The following is a 20,242-nucleotide window of genomic DNA, read 5'->3' on the forward strand; positions in this document are numbered from 1 at the left end:
TTTAAACTCCCAACTCTTCAGAGTTGAATCTGATATAATAATGTATTAAAAGTTTCAATTTGAAACATATTTTTTGTATTGTATTACTTACTGAATAAAATATAATTGGGTTCTGAATTCCACCTGAAGTAAATTATATACTACATAGTAGTAAATGATTTATGTTAAAATATATACATATTGTATGAAAATAAGACAGATTGCAAATAAAAAAAAAAAAAAAAAAACAAACAAAACAAAACAAAAACAAAATGTATGAAAATGTAAATATCCGCATCGTCTGCAGAGTAATAATAAGCCAGCACCCACGCTCATGGCCTTTGTTTCAACCGAGAGTGTCCTTTTCAAAGGATCGGGTCGGACTGCCGGGCTGACTGACTGCCTCTCTCTGAGTGAATGCCTGGCTGCTGCACATAAATTGATTATGCACGAAATTCTATTAAATAATTTTACACTTTGTTGCACATCAAATGCCATAAGAGCTCAGGGCTCGGGCGAGTATGGCACATGCGGCATGAGGGTATGCAAATGGGCCGATGGGAAGGTTGCCCGCCGACAGTCTGCCTCTCTGAATGAATGAACAATGGTTGGGTTTGGCATGGGTTCCACCAGCTACTGGGGTAACCAGCTCTCGGCTGTCGGCTGTCGGCTCTCGGGTCGCGATTCTCGCCTCTCAGCCGTCGGACAAAGTGCAAAACTAATTATCTCAATTGTGTAGCACCCAGGAAATGAAGAAAGACAGCAACGGAAGCCACCAAGGTGGCCTGGCCTGGGCGTACGATTATGTCATGGACATGGACATGGACATGAACATGGGGCAGGGACTCTCCTGAGTTAGCCCGATTATGGCTGCACTTTATTGCATAGCCGAGCGAATAACCCAATTAGGTTTGATTAATCTCAATTGAAATGCATTTCGCCAGACAGCACTCAAAAAATGTGCCATGGTCCATGGAGGGGCAATTGCTTGACGACAAGTTCAGGGTTGAGTGTTTGCCTAGATATTGTAGGCAAACAATTGAAGAGGAAATAGATAATTATACAGTACATGCTCTTCTTTAAATTTAAATCAGAGCTCTGAGAATCACATAGAGACGCTAAGATAAAAATCAAAATATAATATAATTGCAGCCCCGATTATTATTTAAAATATAGCCATGAACAAATTTCAATTAATTCATTCAAAATCATTAACTAGTTTATTAAGCTCAGTTGTAAATATTCCTCTAGACTTGCTTATTGACATTTATTCCCTTTCTTCTCATATTTCGCTGATAGCCATTTGACGCAATCATCTGGTTGGCTGCCCGCTTGCGAGGATTGGAGTAAGCATGAGGAGCTCTCATACGGCTGGGAGCGTGCCATAGATTCCAAGGGTCGTTCCTATTATATCAAGTAAGTGGATCTCATCCAAGTAGTTTTAAACCAACATTAAAATTTCCTTCACCCGCAAAGCCATTTGAATAAGACGACCACGTATGAGGCGCCAGAATGTATACGCTGGGACGAACATCCGCCGGAGCCGCGGCTCGTGCAGCTGCAGCGCAGCGCCAGTCTCGGCTTCGGCTTCGTGGCGGGCAGCGAGCGGCCGGTTATTGTGCGATTCGTTACCGAAGGAGGGCCCAGCATAGGAAAGCTGCAGCCAGGTGATCAGATATTAGCTGTTAATGGGGAGGATGTGAAGGATGCGCCTCGGGATCATGTTATACAATTGGTGCGGGCCTGCGAGACGCAAGTCTCGCTGCTCGTCTGCCAGCCCATGGCTCACTGCGTGCTGCCCGGACGGAAATCGACCCTTCTCTCAGCCGGCAAACGGGCCAAACTGCGGACGCGTCCAAGTCGAGTTCGATTCGCGGAGAGCGTGTGCGTTAATGGAGCGCCCCTGTTTCCGGTAAGTCAAAATCATGAAGGATGTGTCCATTGTAGACTGTTATGACGTTGCTTGCGGTCACTTTATTGCAGCCCTCGGCCTTCTCTCTGGGCGACATCTGTGTGCCGCCCATGGCAAATGTGCTGAAGGTGTTCCTGGAGAACGGGCAGACCAAGTCGTTCAAGTACGATGCCACTACAACAGTGCAGGACGTGGTTAGCTCGCTGCTGGACAAGCTCTGCCTGTGCTGCGGTGAGCTCTTCAGCCTGGTGCTAGAGCATGTCAAGAGTCTGAAACGCAACAAGCTCACGCTGCTCGACCCGCAGGAGTCATTGGCACGGGTAAGTGAATGGACGGACTATTATAGATCCACTTGTTAAGTATATATATATAGTCATGATTCGCTTTACCAATACGTCCGCTCTATTCTATTCTCCATTTGAGCCCGTCGATCTCAAGAGAGATTACACAATGAACCATGGAAACTTGTATTCCTCCGATACCAACCATTTATTTATTATTAAATTATAGTTCTTATGTTATTTTATTTTCCATTAAATTATAAAGCTAAATAATTGTTGTACATACACATACATATTAGGAATTAACCAATAGGTCAGCGTATCTTCCGTAGTGTCTATGCGACCAAAGCCGTTTTACTTGTTTCTAATGCATTTGTATCGCCTTTGCAGATTGCTGCCCGACCTGGCGCTCACAAGCTGCGGTGCCTATTCCGCATCACCTTCGTGCCCATTTCGGCGGCAGAGCTAGCCCAGAGAGATCTGAACGCACTGGACTATCTGTACATGCAGTGCTGCAACGATGTCAACCAGGAGCGCTTCGCACCCGAGCTGCAGCCGGAGCTGGCTTTACGTCTGGCCGCTCTGCACATGCATCAACATGCGCTGGCCAACAACTTTGCGCCTGCCAAGCTCACCGTCAAGCTGGTCGAGTGAGTGTCCAGACAACAATCTACATTTACCGCTCCTTGACACTTTTATTTATCTACCTATCTACCTATCTCTCTCTCTTTCTCTTTTAATAGACGTGAATTTGGTTTGGAACGCTTTGTGCCTGTTAGTCTATTTGAGGGCATGAAACGCAAGGAGCTCCGTCGACTCATCTCACACTTCTTGAAGGTCAATGCAGAGATGACGGGGTCCAGCAAAGTCTTAACTCAGCTGCAGGTAAGCTGAGATTAAAAGGAGAAGGCAGCGTGTTATTCGATGTGAATTGAGCATGGAATATTATCGTGTTTGCAGGCGAAGCTCCATTATCTAGATATAATCGCTAGTTTACCAAGCTACGGCGCCAAATGCTTCAGCACAAACCAAAGAGAGGGCATGGAGCGCGTTCTGCTCGTGAGTCCGCGCTTCGGTCTAAGCCAAATATCCAGCGCACGTAATTCTGTGGTAAGCAGAGACTATATATTTTAAATGGATAATTTTTACATGACATTCGCATTAACAACCAACAACAGCCACAGCCCATTTCGGCCATAGAGGACTTTACGCATGTTGTGGTGCATCGCGAGGACGACATCACTTGCAGCGTGTCGATCTATATGCTAGGCGATCGGGCTGTCAAGTTTATAATGGAGGATCGTGATGCCTGCGAATTCAGCCTGGTGCTAGGCGGCTACTACCGCCTGCTGACAGGTAATACAGTACAGTCCCTGAGGTTCGTGTTGGCTTAACACAATGGTCCACTTTTTTAGGAAATGTTCTGAACGTACTGCGGGAACGCGAACCGAACGAGGAGGACAACGCGCCCGCCTTCTTGTCGCAGCACACGGTGCTGCCGGCTAGCTGGAGCTACCTGTTGCCCTTCCACAATCGGGCGCACAGTGTGAACTTTTTGATGACGCCACCATATCACCCAATGCCACAGCAAGCGGTGCTCTCGCAGCCGCAGCCCGTGCAGCAACAGCAGCAGCAGCTAAACTATGCGACCGATCTGGACTTGCATAGCGTGATGGCCACCGAGCTGTTGGAGGAGGCGGCCAAGGACTCTGGCTTGAGCGACAGCAGCGGCAGCAACTACTGCACCGAAAGCCGGACTCAGCTGGCGGTAGAGGCGAAGAACGAGCAGGTGCTGCGCCGAGTCCAGGAGCTGCAGAAACTCGTTCAATGCTCCGAACAGTATCTCAGCGAACAGGAGCAGGAGGTGCAGCAGGTACCGATGCAGCAGCTGATGCAGCTGCAGCAGCAGCGGGAGCAGACACAGCAGCAGATAGGCCAAAGCGTGGCTATGCTGGAGTTTGACAGCGACTGCGATAGCTTGAATAGCAGCAAAGTGTCCTCTACGGAGGAGAGCAACCACGTCAGTCAGCCCTCGCTCAAGCACAGTGACTCGCTCACTCTGCTGGCCGAGACGATCAGCCATGAACTGACCGGCATAACGCAGGGTCTCAATGCCATACCGGAGCCGATCTCTGCATCCGCACCGCCCACACCTGCCACACCAAAGCGCAAGCCGAGCCTGTGCAGCACCTCCAGTCCACGGCCTCAAAGGAAGTTCAATGGCTTCAGTCAGCTGCTGAGCGATTTGCAGGCTCTGGGGACAGATTTCTCGCAGAGCGAAAGCGACTCCGAGTCGGTAGCCTCACCTGCCCAATCGCCGACGACTCGGCGGCCCCAGCAGCTGCTGCAGGCGGGCAGCAAACAGCAGCAGCAGCACCAGCAGCTGGCTCAACGCAGCAGCTTTGGTCTGCACAGTCCGGATGGAACTCACTTTGGGGCTGAGACAAAGGACTATAATCTGCGTGAATATCTGCAACAGCTCAAAGAGATCAGTAATGTGCCCGACACAGATGTCGCTGCCCGCCAGCTATCGGAGATTTATGGCTTCGAGGTGCGCGAGGATACGTTTATTGAGACGGACACAGACTTGATTGATCTACGTGCCATACCTCCACCACAGACGCCCGACGAATTGGATTCTCTGTCGCTGCTGAATGCGGCGCCACCCAAAGGATTTGAAGGCAAGGCCGAGGAGCTCGACAGCTTTCTGCAAGAGATGCTGGTAGCGCCGCCTACGCAGAAAGCAACGCCCGCCAAAGAGCTAACACCCGAGGAAATCATGTCCTTCATTATACCCCCGCCGCCAAACCTAGAGGCGCAGTCCGACCGATCCGAGGAATGCCTCTACAGCAATTCAGTGCAGGCCAAGCGAGAGTTTTTCCAGGCCGTGGCCAATGGCAACAACAGCAGCCAGCAGAATAACCACAAGGACCAGGCAGCGCATGTCATTGAGTATCCCACCGTGGAGCGGAAGAGCAAATTCAGCTGCTGTCCCACGTCCAAAAAGGAAGAGGCAGCACCACTCGAGGAAGCAGCACCACTGCAGCCGCCCCCGCGCACTCCAACCATAGAGCACACGACTCCGCCGCCGGCGCGTCCCCCCAAAAGCGCGGAGCTGCTGCAGAGATACTCTCCCAAGAAGCAGGTGCGACCCGTCGGTCATCAGCCTGTGGTAAGTGTGCCACTGCGTGAGCTGTGCCCGCCACAGCTGCCCCCACGCAGCAGCCCCACAGCCAGCTCGGAGCCAGCCACGCCGCAGACAGCAACTCCGGCAACATCGGCGGTGAGTGCGCCCAAGAAACCCCCGCTGCCACCCATTGCCAATCGCCCACGCCCCGCCAATGGCACGCCCACGCCCGCCAGCAACACGTCTCCGCCTATACCGGCCACCGCCCGCTTACCCAACGCGCATTCCAATGGTGGCCAGCCCGCGCTGCCGAAGAAGCCTCAGCAGCTGCACGGTGAAAAGCTATTCATCAAGAATGGACACCTGATCGACGGCGAGGCGCTGCTGGCCAAAACGGATGTGGCCATGGCTGGGCTGCTGATCAAACTAGACCAGGTGGCCGCCCAATGCTCGGCCGCCCAGTCGGCTGGCGGCGGCACCAGCATCGATGAGGATAAGTTCCAGCGCGCACGCAATGAGCTAACGGAGCAGACTCTGGCTTTAGTCACAGCCAGCAAATTTCTGGTAGCCTCCATGTCCGATATGACGCTGGTAAACCTTCCCGATCACCTCACCTCCTGCCTGACGGCCATCCGGCGCATCACAGAGTTGGCTCAGGACATGACCCGCCACACCTCGGCTCCGCTGCAGACGCGCAACATCGTACTCAAGGTTCACGATGTGGCGAGCAGTTTCCGTGAACTGGTTGGCGTGCAGATAGGACCCATCGGAGCGGGCCAGCTGGCCCTGCAGGCAGAGTGTCTGGCCAATGTGCTGGCCACCCTGTTGCGTAGTCTACGCGTCTTCTCGCCCTAGAAGCCAATCTGACCCCATCCTATCCAAAAGCATGAGCATGAACAGGAACAGGAACCTTGAAGCGAACGCGACCCGATCCTAGAACGTGATCCGAATCTACGCCCACGACCACGACATGGTCATATCGCCCGCCCGTATATCTACTCAAATATCAAACTAATTCTAATACTAATTAGCTAAATACCCTATATAAAATATACCCTACTTATACAATCTCTGAAACTATTTTACAGGTAAAAGGCAACGTCAGAGAGTCGTTGGTCTGAATTTAGGCTAACTAATGATAGTGCAAACTCGAACATAACCAAATCTATGAATACATACATACATACATATATCGTGTTCAGATACATATATTATACATACATACATATATACGAGTAGAACCAAAGTCAACTATATAGCAACATTATGTTTTCTTCACTCAGTCTATACTTAAAAGGTGTCATATTTTATGTCGTAATTTAGCGTCTGATAATAATGTATATAAGTTTCATAAGAGTTGAATCTCTAAGTGATTCTATGAAATTCCCAATTTTCAGTTCTGTTTTCATTTTGAAAAGGAGTAACGTCTGTCAACGTCTGAACACGATTTTCCATATAATAATAAAAAAAAAAACTTCTATGCAACCATCAATTTAACAGCATGCAACTATCTCGAATTTGAACTTCTGTGTAACCTCTTTAATATTAAATCTAATACTAAAATACAATAACAATAATTTCTAAAATATAAATAAATCGTTCAGCTTTTTACTATGTATCTAATTGTTAACGGTAAACCAATCGAAGCAACTTCATGACTTGAGTGTAGACCAATTTATATATATATACATTATATGTATTTGTAACTAAATATCTAAAAAGAACAAAAACCAAAAACAAATATTATTATTAACAAGTGTTTGAAGAATGTTTTTTTTTTTTTTTAATTACGGCATTAGTATATTTTCTTATGTACATATATGTATATATGTAATTCATATATACAATTTACATACATTTCATATGCATACTAAATACATATGTACGTATACATAAATACATATATGTATATTAAACAAAACAAAAAGAAAATTGACCAAACAAGAATCAAAATTTTAACTTGTGATATAAAAAATGAATTAGTGGAAACCCAATGATTTATAATTGTTTAAATATTGTTTTGCAATACTAGTTTGTTATTGCTCCATCATGATTTATTGTTATTGTCACTTTTGATGTAGAGACTTTTATTGAAGTACAAGAATGTGCACTAAGTTGTAGCTGTAACTAATTTGTAATCGTCTATTGTCTATTATTGCAACAATAATAATATTTCATCAATCAAAGGAGAATATAAAACACATTTCGTAGTGCTAACCAAGCTAAATGGTGTTTCCTTTCAATTTTGTTTTCAATTCTGGTAAACAGATAATAAACATAACCATTTGCATAAGTAATACGTACACATATACAAATATAATTACAAGTAAAAATACATATTAAGTATACAAATTAAAAAGCAAAATGTACAATGTAAACCATATAACTGTTTATGTATATCATTAAAAAATTAAAACATTAAAAACTAATTCAATAAATATACCAAAGACACGATTTTCAATTAACCAAATCGCAAATCTTCAAATATTGCTATAAAACAGTCTTCGAAAATGCCGCAAACTGCGCGGTCGCCAATTACACTTTTCTGTAAACTTGATACATTTAACCACTGTTATTATTGTTTTCAGATTTCAAGTGCTGCCCAGTGCGAATAGTGGCTGATGAGTAAGTATCGATAGGCAATCGATCATCCCTAAGGCTAACATACTAGACTGTTTGTCTGCAGTGCGAACTTTCGCGCGGATTTCATTACCTTCAGTACTTGAGTAAAACTCGCAGACTAGACAGCTTGACGCTCGCGGGTTTTTCTTCAGCTGCTACTGAGACTAATTTTTTGGCGCTAAGTTATTAAACCTTCTTAGAAATGAATGAAAATACAATCGACGCTGAAGATCAGCAACTAATCTATAACTTGCAAAAGCTAAACTCGGAATTGTGCTTCTTGATTGACGACCAACAACCTCTGCAGATTGCAAGTTGCAGCAAGGGCGGAGCTGTAGGCAGCGCTTTGCAAGAATTTAATCCCAGAGTGCACGAATTAGCTTTCGATTCGAGTGCTCCACTGTTTGAGTTTCATAGATTTGGTTGCATTGAATCGCGGCTCATGGGAAGGCGTCAGATCCTATCCAGCAACACTGAACACCATAAGAAGCCTAAATCGAATGCGATCCAATATGCAAGCCTACTGCAAAAAGAGAACATATCCATGGAGCTTACTATGGACCAGATCAAGTTGATTGAGCTCTTTGGCAACTGGTGAGTGCGTTAAAGTCATGTCGATAACAATTTTATATATTAAATTCAATTATACAGCCGCGAGCGGAATATTGTGTTGCGGCTGATGAACTTGTTCAAGTCGCTGCATGACCATCTCAATGCAGACTTTCCCAGTGATCAGTTGAACTCGGTACCATCCGATTATGTTTTCGAGTTGCCCAGCAAGCACACTAAGCCCAAAAGTTTGAATCTACGCCATCAAGTGCATGTGGTCTGCACTAAGTTGGACCGCTTCATCGGACGGCTGCGTCGCATACTGGAGTCCAATCGTCACTTCGATTACACCAAATACGTTGAATGCGATCAGCTAATCAATGGAACAGCGCAGAGCCTCCGAATTCTTAAGCAATTCACAAATTTGGAAATGCGTCAACGCAATTTGTATCTTATCGGTCGCTTGGCGAACGGTAAGCTTTTATTAAAACTAAATATTAGATTCTAAATTCAATTGAGCCAATTCAATTCATCCTCAGAGAATGCTGCTCAGATGGAAATAGTGATGGGGGATCTGCAGGAGCGTTTGAAGTCCGCTCACATTCACGTCTATGTCTTCAACTGGGAAATGGATCTAGAGCATCGTTATTCAGCAACAATGACAGCAAGTCTTGAGGAGATGAATAAGAATGCTTTGGCATTGGCGGCCGCAGAATCCCATGTGGATCAGTCCCGTCAATTTAATTTCGAAGAACAGCTCCTCGCCGCGCAATATCAGCTGCGCAGCGTGGTCAGCTGCGCCAAGGAGCACGAGGACTTTTTAACAGCACTGCTCAAATCACCCGAGAACTATTTCCCGCCCGAGATCATTGATTTGTGCCAACCACCCAAGATCCTGAATAATATTTACTTGCCACCTTTGCCACCTGTATTTATCGATGAGCTTGCAGACGGCATAGAGAACATGGTCTTTGGCGTCGACATTCTCGGTTTGGCACCATCATCACCGCCCAGAGTCAATCATCGCTCCCATGTACCCAAGTGTAATCGGGCTTAGAGATTCGAGCGAGACAGAAATTGCTACATTGATTAAGCAAGTCACATAGAAAGACTACAAATTTACCGAGAATTAAAAAACGGAACTAACCACATCATATATTATAATCAACACTGAATATTAAATAATTCAGGAGAAAGTATTTTTAGTTTTAATTAAAATTGAATTTTGAAATACTACTTTTAATTTTGAAGTGACTTCACAGAAGCTGTAAAATTTATGAAATAAAATGTTTAATACTAATCATTTATCTATAAAGTTTAAGGAATGTTCTTGCACTTAATGAAAATGTGTAAAATAAAATGTAAAAAAAATTGTTTAATCTGAAAACCACTTTTAAATAAATTGCGTGTTGATAATTCCATTAACTATAATACATCAACACGCAAGTATATAATCACTTAAAGGCCAGAGAATAGCTGTTCCAGTGGGTATTTGGATAGGGCTTTGTTTAAAACCGATTTGAAGATCAGACCCATAGCACCAAATATATCAGGCTGCAGTTCACCGAAGACCTCGCGCCAGTTTTCGTTGATCAAGACATGAAGGTTATCGCTGAGATCCTTCTGGCCATTGAAAAGGTTATTCAGCTTGTAGGTAGCACGAGATGGCTCCAATTTGATCTTAACCTCGATCGCCTTTGCATAGGTTTGCTGCGGACCCTTGGACACTGGTACGAACTTCGCAATGGCGCTGACCTTGACATTATCTATAAATCACATAAACACCAAATGTATTACAACTTATGAGCTCATACAAACCAAGGCTTATCTCCGCATCGCCCTTTCCAACAATGGGCAGTATCAAAACTTTGCCATCTATGCTATAAGGACCCTTGAGTGTTAATTTGGGGGAAAACATTTCGAAAGCAATCGGGCGACGTAAATCGCGCGTGAAAATGCTGCCGGGACGAATGTGATTGACAGTATGAAATGTGATGCGTTCATATTAGATGTATATATGTATATACTATTTACTAGTTACTTACGAAGTTCGCTTTACTTGCGAGCCACGGAGACCGACCAATTCCGCATTCGTGAAGGTCATATCGATACTAACTGGACTGTTGGGGTTTTTGGCAAGACTGAACTTCTTGATATGCAACGGATCCAACTTAACCAATCCCAACTCTTTGATGCCTGTGGTAGCAAAATTATTGATCACATAATTCATACCATCCAACAAGCACTTTTCATCCGCAATGTCACATTTCGTAATATTCCCAGCTGCAAGACGTCTTAGCTTTTATTTGATTCTTATCGAGTATTTCTATATTTAATACTTACGTAAATCAGAGCTCGAGCCACAGGAGTACATATTCAAGCAACTGATTATCAATAATGTAATTAAAAATATATCCATTGTGCAGTGATTTTTCTAAAATGCTGGCTGGTCTGACTTCGAAAAGTAACTGTGGGAGCTGCTTCTAGGTGTTCCCTTTTATAGGGCATATCTGTCGCGAGCAAGCTATTAAAAATACATATTTTATTATAATACTGCTGTATTTCAATTTTACCTGAGCTTTCTGCTCCCTAGTTGTTGAATTACTCGTTCGACCCGTAAAGTCATCGAGATATCGTTCGTCTGCTTAGCAACTTTTGTACACACTTCTTTCAAATATCCGACACTTCAGAATGGGAGGCATTTTTTAGTCTTTAACATTTCAACTATTTATACTCATTCACGAAAGTGAAAGTGAAGCTATAAAAATTTGGAACACATACTCGTGTATATCTCCGCCCACTTCAGAAAGTGCATTTTCCGATATGCCAGAAATCATATTAGTTGAAAAGCTAGAAAGCTGAATTTTGAAAAGTAGATCCCCATCGACCACTCAAGATCACAAGCTATGGCGGATATATCTACGCCCATTAGGGGCGTGGGAAATCTGACAAAGCTGTATCTCCTATAGTTTTCAAGCTAGAACCTTAAAATGCATATAAGCAAATAATTTGATTCTATGAAGATCAATGAAAAAATTATATGTCTATAATGGTTATGATGTTAATCAAAGTCTCAAACATACTTTGTTTCAATCTATTACACCTATTTGCAATAAAAATTTTGCTTTTTTATAGCTCAAATGCATTTTATATGCCAATTATAATTATACACTAAAAATATTTCATATAATTTTTAATTGGTATCTAGGGTCATCATTAATAAAGTATTTATGGAATAATGTGAAGTGGATTTACTATTCGGTGAACACTCTAATCTCTTGTCAACGCACTGGTTCATATGCCCGGCACCCTTGACCTTCCTAAAACGTTCTTAATTGACTGCAACTGATAAACCTATATAATTGTCGTAATCAGCTACCTGATTTCAGGATCTGATGTGTACATTGCACTACAATGCTTTGGAATAAATCAACTAATTAGTAGAGAAATCGCTGTATTATATGGTCGCGCCATTTACAAGCAGTAAATATGCGACAATATCGACCGACGACATTAAGTCTATTAAATCAATTTACGCCAAGCTGGTATACATCAACTGGTTTTTTATCCGGAAAAGCAAATATCAATATTTCATATTTTAAATAGAACTAATTAACTGGTTTTTGCATATTTGTCTCACTTGTTTCTCTCTCACTCATTTGTTTAATTCCCTACTGCCGCTGATTGGTTAGAATATCATATATCTTTCAATTTATTCAGATCTTCTGCTTCTTCCGTTACACATATTTTTATACCCTGAACCCATTGAAAATGGGAAATCAGGGTATAATGTTTTTGTGAAAAAGTATGTAACAGGCAGAAGGAATCATCGCAGACCCCATAAAGTATATATATTCTTGATCAGCATGACGAGCTGAGTTGATATAGCCCTGTCCGTCTGTCCGTCCGTCCGTCCGTCCGTCCGTCCGTCCGTATGAACGCCGAGATCTCAGAAGATATAAGAGCTAGAGAGCTGCTCGACTAGGAGATACCCTGAACCCTCCAAGCTGATATTTTTATCATTCTGCACTTCTTTTATGCATGCACACATACATACATATGCATCCACCCTCACGCGCCCGCGCTCTGCTAACTGCGCAGTAAGCAGCGACTGCGCTTGGGCTGCGCTACAGTGTGGGCAATCGTATGAGAATTTATTTCATGAATAACTTCTTTTGTAAACATACAATCTTAATGAAAGGGTATAAAAATAAAGCTATTAGTCTTTTGTGATTAATAGATAAGAAAGAAAGTCAAATCTATTTATTTCATAACGCCAGGATTTAGCTGAAATGAATGAATGTTATCCGATCGTGATCTACACACCAAGACATGTAGATACCATTTTTATACCCTGAACCCATTGAAAATGAGAAATCATTGTGAAAAAGTATGTAACAGACAGAAGGAATCGTCGCAGACCCCATAAAGTACATATATTTTTGATCAGCACGACGAGCTGAGTTGATATAGCCCTGTCCGTCTGTCCGTCCGTCCGTATGAACGCCGAGATCTCAGAAGATATACATTTTGTGTGCATACTCGTGTATACCATACGCAGTACGAGTTTGCTTTATTTTTTCAATAACTCATCAGATAAATTTTTTATCGAGAATAATCGAAAAATTGATTTTGTTTTTTGAGCCTCATTGGAATACTATTAGACGTGGAGACTTCAGATCTACTGTGTATATACATATGAAGAATACAAACATTTTGTAATCAACAGATTTGGGATACCACGCCCCCTTCGCCCCCAATTTGTAAAACGTATTTCAAGTACTAGAGACTTGTGCTTTGGAATGTACACACATTTTGACCATATAATTACGCCCTGCAAATTTCATTAAGATATATGTTTACATATGTTTACAAAAGAAGTTATTCACCAGGTAAATTCGCATACTATTGCCCACACTGCAGCGAGCCCAAGCGCAGTCGCCGCTTACTGCGCAGTTAGCAGAGCGCGGGCGCGTGAGGGTGGATGCATGTGTATTTATGCGTGCGTGCATAAAAGAAGTGAAGAATGATAAGAATATCAGATTGGAGGGTTCAGGGTATCTCCTAGTCGAGCAGTGTCGTCTAGAGCCTTCTTACTTGTTTTTTATACCCTGAAAAATGAAAATTTGAAATCAGGGTATAATGGTTTTGTTGAAATGTGTGTAACAGGCAGAAGGAGGCGTGGCAGACCCCACAACGTATTCTTGATCAGGGTGACGAGCTGAGTCGATTTGGCCCTGTCTGTCTGTCCGTCCGTCCGTCCGTCCGTCTGTCCGTCTGTCTGTATGTATGAACGCGTCGATCTCAGAAGATATAAGAGCTAGAGTCTCTAACTTTTTTTTTAAATATCCGTATATATCGCGCGCATACCGAGTTTATCACTAAAACACGATAACTCATTCCAATATTTTTTTATCGATAAAAACCCTTATCGAAGATCAGTTATAAAATTATATCTCCCAAATCTCTAAAGCCAGAGTTTCCAAATTTAATATGTATATTAAGATGCATTTTATACAATTTCGGTTTTTGTTAAAATTTGCCCCCACCCCTATTTGCATCCCCTCACCCTCATTTTTGTAAAAGGCGTATTTCAATTACTAGAGACTTGAGCTTCGGCATATACATACATTTAAACAATATGATTACGTTCTGAAAGTTTCATTAAGATCGTAAGTCTAGAATTCAAATTATTCAACAAATTAATTCTCATAATACTGCCAAGACTGCAGCGCAACCCAAGCGCAATCGCCTGTATATGTGCGCGTGTGTGTGCTTGTGATTGCTTGTATGCGTGCATGTGCGCTTGGGTTTGTTTGTATGCGTGTGTGTGTGTGTGCGTGTGTATGTGTGAATTATTATTGAAATATCAGTTGCTCGAAGGGTTCCGGGGATTTCGTATTCGAGCAGTCTCGACTAGAGCTTTCTTACTTGTTCAGTGTTAGTTCTTATATAATAAAATAATAAACAAAGTATGTTCAAATTGCAATTTTTTCCTTAACTCAATAGCGCATTTTCAATGTACCTTTACTATCTATTAAAACTACTACTACTAAGTCTAGATTTATATCAATTCAATTCTCTTCTCTCTTCCAAGGGGTGCAATCTTATCAGTACTCTGTTGATCGGGTTGGTGACTAAATAGGTTGCAAGCGGGTTTTGGGTGGGCGGATATTCTGTCCGCATATCTTGTGCTGTGTCGGCAATTGTCGACATCTTAAGGTCTGACAATCCATTTAACTCCGGTACAATTCCTTAGTGCTTTGAAAATAAATCCTAGTATTTGCCGATGCATCGTTTTAAAAATTATTGCATATTTTTAGGCTGTATTTAATTTAAAATCTAGTTTTTAAATTAAACTTTTTTTTTTTTTCAATAACCCCCTTGTGAACTTATTATCTGTTCATTCAGCCCATTAGGGCGCGCTGGCAACTTACGTATAACTCAAAAAGCGATGAAATCTCAAAGTCAACCCGCTAAAAACATTGAACCCTTGCATCACTTTAATAGGGCTGGCAATGCAGACAATCCGATAGATTGCTACGACATCAAAACCTACTCGCAAGAGGTCACTTACGTTGCTGTCGCAATTTACAAATATTTACAATTACAAATATTTACAAAACAATACAATAATAACACAATGATGGCAGCTATATGTCAACTCCTGTTGACCGTCATCCGGGGCGATCGGAGAATCAGGTCCCTTGGTGGTCTCCTTTTAAGCCTCCTAGGAGTTCTGTTTCTTATGAGCATTTTTGCTAGCCTGTTTTTGTGCCGCTCCAATCTGTCATTGTACCGGCTAGAGTGCTGATTTATCGCATCAAAGACAGTGGCGAGTTTCAGATCTCTGTTCAGTATCTTTAAATTAAACTCAACACAATATATATCAACAAATAATAGAAAAAAGTTATTGCTTAAAAGTATTCTAAAAATTATGGAGAAAATGACCGCGGTGAATGAATCTCCTAGTGTTTCCTGCAATCGAAGAAACAAGCAATGCATCTCTAGGTTAATGGACACACTGGCATGTAAAGACTCTATCCTATAGTTAGAGTTAAATAAATATAGATTTATAATGTTCTCTACTTAACACTTAGAGTTAAACATGGTTTAGTGTCCAAGGCTTATAAGCGTACTGCCCTCCCTATCTAAACTACAAGAGAGGACCACTGCCAACCGCCTTTACGCAATATTTAGACAATTCAATATCCTACCAGATCACCAATTTGGATTTCGGGAGGGACACAGAACAGTGGAACAAGTCCACAGACTGGTGAAAGACATCTTGCTTTTGGCTTTTGATCACTCTGAATACTCCAACGTTGTCTTCATTGACATGCAGCAAGCGTTTGATAAGATTACTGTGCAAAATGAAAAACCTTCTACCTGCTCCGTACTACGGCCTCTTAAGATCTTATCTAGAAGACCGTGTGTTCCAAGTCAATGTAAAGGATACACTCTCGTCCACATATCCTATGAGAGCAGGAGTGCCGCACGTCTGCTGCTGTTCTCCTTGTATACCTGTGATATACCTATACCATCCTCTATACATATGGATGCTCCCTCGAAAGGTGTCATTGCCACATATGCTGATGGTATTGCAATCATCTATAACTCAAAAAGCGATGGAATCTCAAAGTCAACCCGCTAAAAACATTGAACCCTTGCATCACTTTAATAAGGCTGGCAATGCAGACAATCCGATAGATTGCTACGACATCAAAACCTACTCGCAAGAGGTCTAATACCTGCCAGACCCCTGCGACGACTTAAACGGCAAGGCTTTGTTAAAACAATGGGTATACACTAAATATTATTATTACTATTTTTCTTTTTTCTCAGTCCTCAAAAATTGTGTTGTCAAAGTACTATATCTGATTGTACCGTTTCTGCTCCAAATAAACCAAATAAATAAAATAAATAAAAATAAAATAAATAAACCTTCCTCTTGTTAATGAGGGAATACAAAGGACATAGAAAACAATAAAAGTAAGTACGACTTCCGTAATTGTATGCAGCGTTTAAATATGGTATTTTCATTAACTTATAATTTACCTATTCAATTTTAATTATTTATGAACTATCAATTTATGAACTATCAATAAAATCCAAGTTTTTTATTTCCTTGTAAACTTATTATTCTTGTTTATCATATAAATCGAATATGATCAAATAGCTTAATGATCCAAGAGCATGTATTCAGGCTGATAATTGTAATTGATTAATTGCATACCACACACCTAGTATTGCAAAAAAAAAAAAAAAAAAAAAAAAAAAGCACTCTTTGACCTAGTGCCATTAAATTAGTCAATTAAATGGCAGCTACTATCATTAGCGGGCCATTTAAATGCTCCTGTAAAATATGTATATGTGTGTTCTTTTATTTTTATAATACATTAGCTTATTTACTCCTCAAAGAACTTGGCGTAGGGATACTTTGAGAAAACATTTGAGATAATCGTTTGGAATATTTCCGCAAATGCCGATTGCATTGACTGCTGCACCTCTAAAAATATTGCTTCCCAGTTGTCGTTGAGGAACGTATTCATGTTATCTCCCAAGGCCTTATCTCCATTGAACAGATTGCTAAAGTGGTAATACAAACGCTCCGGCTTGGTCGACAGCTTCAGATTGGTTGCCTCCATATAGGTCTCGCCATCCTTCTCCACGGGTATGCCGGTAAAGCTTACTATCATGTCACAGTTGACTGTGGGAGATACATTATTAATATTAATGAAAAGACTGAATACGCTTTTTGCGCAGTAGCCATCTTGCTATCAATATACAAGCGAAGGATTTAGAATCTTAACCATATACTAATCAAGTTTTGCTTATCTCTTTCACTGAGCGCTCAATTTTTATATTCGACTATAAATTATATTTTATAATTCATTATAAATAAATAAACGTATTCATGTATATATATATATTGTGGATTATATAATAATACTTTTAAAATTTGGGATCTGTAGCTCTAAAGGTGTAAGAAAAATAATTAAATAACTAGCTCTCGATAAGGTATTTAATCGATAATAAAATATTGGGAGCAGTTATCGATTTTTAGAGAAAAACTCGATATGCGCGTGATATACACGGACCTAGAAAAAAATTTCAAATCTCTAGCTCATATATCTTTTGAGGTCGACGCGCTCATACATACGGACAGACGGACCCTGATCGAAAATAAATTCATATAATTTGTGGGGTCTGCCACGCTGCCTTCTGCCTGTTATATACTTTTAACAAAACCATTATACTCTGATTTCCCATTTTCAATGGGTTCAGGGTATAAAAATCACCACAGCTCGATCAGGACAATCAGCTTTGGGGTTTTAGCCCTAGCGTACGTCTAACTTTCAACATGTATGAACGCAGCGATGTCAAACCCATATATACTATGTCCCTAGTATTTAAGTTTTGAGGTAGTTCAGATCTTTTTTAAATTGTTCGCATATTGAACATTACATACAAATGATTTAAATAGTACGCTGAATAAAAAACCTATACTTAATTGTTCATTTACAAATTCATTTCATTTACTATTTTTTTAATTTTGTATAAATGTAATCTTAATACCGATTCAAATATTTTTGAATTTTCACCTTGAAAATCAATCACAATTGAATTTATCGCTAATGCTAGTTGTGCTTCTTGAATTAAATCATTATGATAATTACCCAATGTCATGTTGCTCTCTCCATTGCCGCTGATGGGGAGTATTAGGACCTTGCCCTTGATTTTGTAGGGCCCGGCAAGGCTCAGCTTGCCTGCATTTAACAACAGTTCATGTTTTTTGTCAATGCTTTTTCCGAAGCCCCTGTATTTTAGATATATGAATTGATTATTTCTATTCGGTGATCCTCCACTTACTTGACTTTTCGGAACTTCATAGAGCTAATACCGTAGACGTTGTTATCAGTAAATGTTAGATCAATGTTAACTGGACTTTCGGCTCCCTGTTTGATGTTCATTTTAGTCACCGGTAGCGGATCGAGCTTGACCAAATTCAAAGCCCGATCGCCAATCGTCGCCTTATTACTGATCAAGTCGTTCATCACCTTTACAATACAGTCCGAATCGCCATATTTACATGGTTTAGGATCAGTGGCTATATAACATAGACATGATACAATTGACGAGGATTTAAAAAATAGAAGTGTGATCCTTGCTTACGAAAATCGGCTAGCACATCAAGCACGAAACAAATGACGATGCTCAAAATAATGCGCGACATTTTTCCGGTGCAAACTGACTGAAGTGAAATTGTGGAAACAACTAACTGGTTTCCAAAGTCTAGGTACGATTTTATAGCAAACTGTAGCTTATTAACAAAAATATATGACTTATAAATAAATTAGTCTATTATAAAGTGATATGTCCCGTAAACAAATATAACCTGTTTGAGCTCCATAATATACTATATCATACTATAATATAATGGTGGGTAATCTGAGGATTAACGTGACTGGCAATTATTTCATTGACAGCAACTTTAAAGGTTATCATTTTATCGCAAAAAAAAAAAAAAACACTTAGAAAAAAAGAGGAATATTAATTATTCAAGAAATATAGAAACTAAAGATTTGAACGTATGCCTAAATCGAATAAAGGAAATTAATTTTGAGTTATTGTTTGAACCGCGGCTACAATCAATTTTACTGAATTGATACACAAATAATATTGTGTCCAGGTTCTTATTTCAGTTGCATGTTTCGTTAAACTAAGAATGTTGTAAAGCCCCACTGCAATGCTCTTGTTATCGTGACACCAATTTAACGCTACATTAAAAAAAAAATGTACAAAATTCTGTTCCAAACGAAACTTTCCATTTGTTATTTTAATAAAAATAAAACTAATCCTGGCCATAAAAAAAGTCTGGTGTTATAAAAATATTATACATTTAAAATCACTTTATTCATTAATCGGACAAGCTTTGAGTGGAAATTTTAATAATTAATTTTTGCAGTGCATTTTCACCAATAACACAATAAACAATAATTCTTTAATTACATCTAATCGTTGTATTTACAACAACCCATTTCCAATCATTTAATTTCCTTACATCATAGAATACTTGTTATTATTGTACATATCAACTCATCATCAATGAAGGTTTTAAAAACTGGAAATAAAACTGATTTTTCAATATCATACTTGAGATTACCTCAAATACATTTGAGATACTATACTACACAATCTAAAGGTAATATAAAACTATATGTATTAATTAATATATATAAATAATGACTTCTGGCTGATTTGATTCAGATGCTGTAATAAAAACTGAGTGAATTATTGTTGTTCATTGGAATTAGCGAGTAAATCTCTAAAAATAGCCTATAAATTAAAACTACAAATAACTTCTCCGATTAAAACTCGACACCTACATATATTTAACAGCGATAATAGGCTTAAAGTAGATTCAATATCTGATCGAATGTCAACTTAAAGAAACTAAGTACCAGTTGAAACGAGGCAATCAAACAAATGTTTCGCTTTATGTGTGTATATTTGTCTTACTACCGTACTATTGACAACTGAAAACTAAACCCAAAAACGAGTTTTGTACTAATTAGCCTAACATAATGATGGGGCAACTTTTTGGGATAGCCCCCTTAGGCAATGGTGAGAGAGCATGAAAATAATAGGGTATCTGTATCTGTATATATAAACAATAATATTTTATATATCAGGGTGCCTCTTAGTCGGTCACAACTGTTTAGAACACTACTTTTTGTTGTAAATATATATATAGTATGTAGTATGTAT

At 40.5% G+C, this 20,242-nt stretch overlaps 4 protein-coding genes and 1 long non-coding RNA gene across 8 annotated transcripts in view; 2 read left to right on the forward strand and 3 right to left on the reverse strand.

The window, feature by feature from the left end:
* LOC108649685 (uncharacterized) overlaps window positions 1-7,040 on the forward strand; it is a 38,522-nt gene extending 31,482 nt beyond the window's left edge. For all 4 annotated transcript variants that reach the window (XM_089263023.1, XM_089263064.1, XM_030389010.2 and 1 more), the window contains 8 exons: window positions 1,279-1,395; window positions 1,456-1,891; window positions 1,963-2,211; window positions 2,563-2,822; window positions 2,916-3,057; window positions 3,133-3,282; window positions 3,351-3,528; window positions 3,588-7,040. In XM_089263023.1, coding sequence (XP_089119149.1) covers window positions 1,279-1,395; window positions 1,456-1,891; window positions 1,963-2,211; window positions 2,563-2,822; window positions 2,916-3,057; window positions 3,133-3,282; window positions 3,351-3,528; window positions 3,588-6,154 — 4,099 coding nt within the window. In that variant the 3' untranslated portion in view covers window positions 6,155-7,040. The remainder of the gene's footprint in view (window positions 1-1,278; window positions 1,396-1,455; window positions 1,892-1,962; window positions 2,212-2,562; window positions 2,823-2,915; window positions 3,058-3,132; window positions 3,283-3,350; window positions 3,529-3,587) is intronic.
* The window catches only part of LOC149092446 (uncharacterized), a 136,773-nt gene that overhangs the window by 41,421 nt on the left and 75,110 nt on the right, over window positions 1-20,242 (reverse strand). The window lies entirely within an intron of this gene.
* Window positions 7,844-9,741, forward strand: bam (bag of marbles). Its single transcript, XM_030389013.2, has 3 exons — window positions 7,844-8,515; window positions 8,573-8,943; window positions 9,010-9,741. Exons 1-3 carry the CDS (start codon window positions 8,124-8,126, stop codon window positions 9,525-9,527), a joined length of 1,281 nt encoding a protein of 426 aa, XP_030244873.1. The 5' UTR covers window positions 7,844-8,123; the 3' UTR covers window positions 9,528-9,741.
* Window positions 9,879-10,952, reverse strand: LOC108658425 (protein takeout). The gene is made up of 4 exons (XM_030389012.2): window positions 10,814-10,952; window positions 10,516-10,753; window positions 10,289-10,428; window positions 9,879-10,236 (listed from the first exon to the last, which is right to left on the reverse strand). The coding sequence occupies exons 1-4, from the start codon at window positions 10,887-10,889 to the stop codon at window positions 9,929-9,931; spliced, it is 762 nt and encodes a 253-aa protein (XP_030244872.1). The 5' UTR covers window positions 10,890-10,952; the 3' UTR covers window positions 9,879-9,928.
* On the reverse strand, window positions 16,843-18,800 carry to (takeout). The gene is made up of 4 exons (XM_030388642.2): window positions 18,647-18,800; window positions 18,344-18,581; window positions 18,151-18,290; window positions 16,843-17,180 (listed from the first exon to the last, which is right to left on the reverse strand). Exons 1-4 carry the CDS (start codon window positions 18,705-18,707, stop codon window positions 16,879-16,881), a joined length of 741 nt encoding a protein of 246 aa, XP_030244502.1. The 5' UTR covers window positions 18,708-18,800; the 3' UTR covers window positions 16,843-16,878.

Source organism: Drosophila navojoa, chromosome 2 (assembly GCF_054131105.1).
Source record: "Drosophila navojoa isolate 15081-1374.11 chromosome 2, UAZ_NAV_1.0, whole genome shotgun sequence".
Lineage (NCBI taxonomy): Eukaryota > Metazoa > Arthropoda > Insecta > Diptera > Drosophilidae > Drosophila > Drosophila navojoa.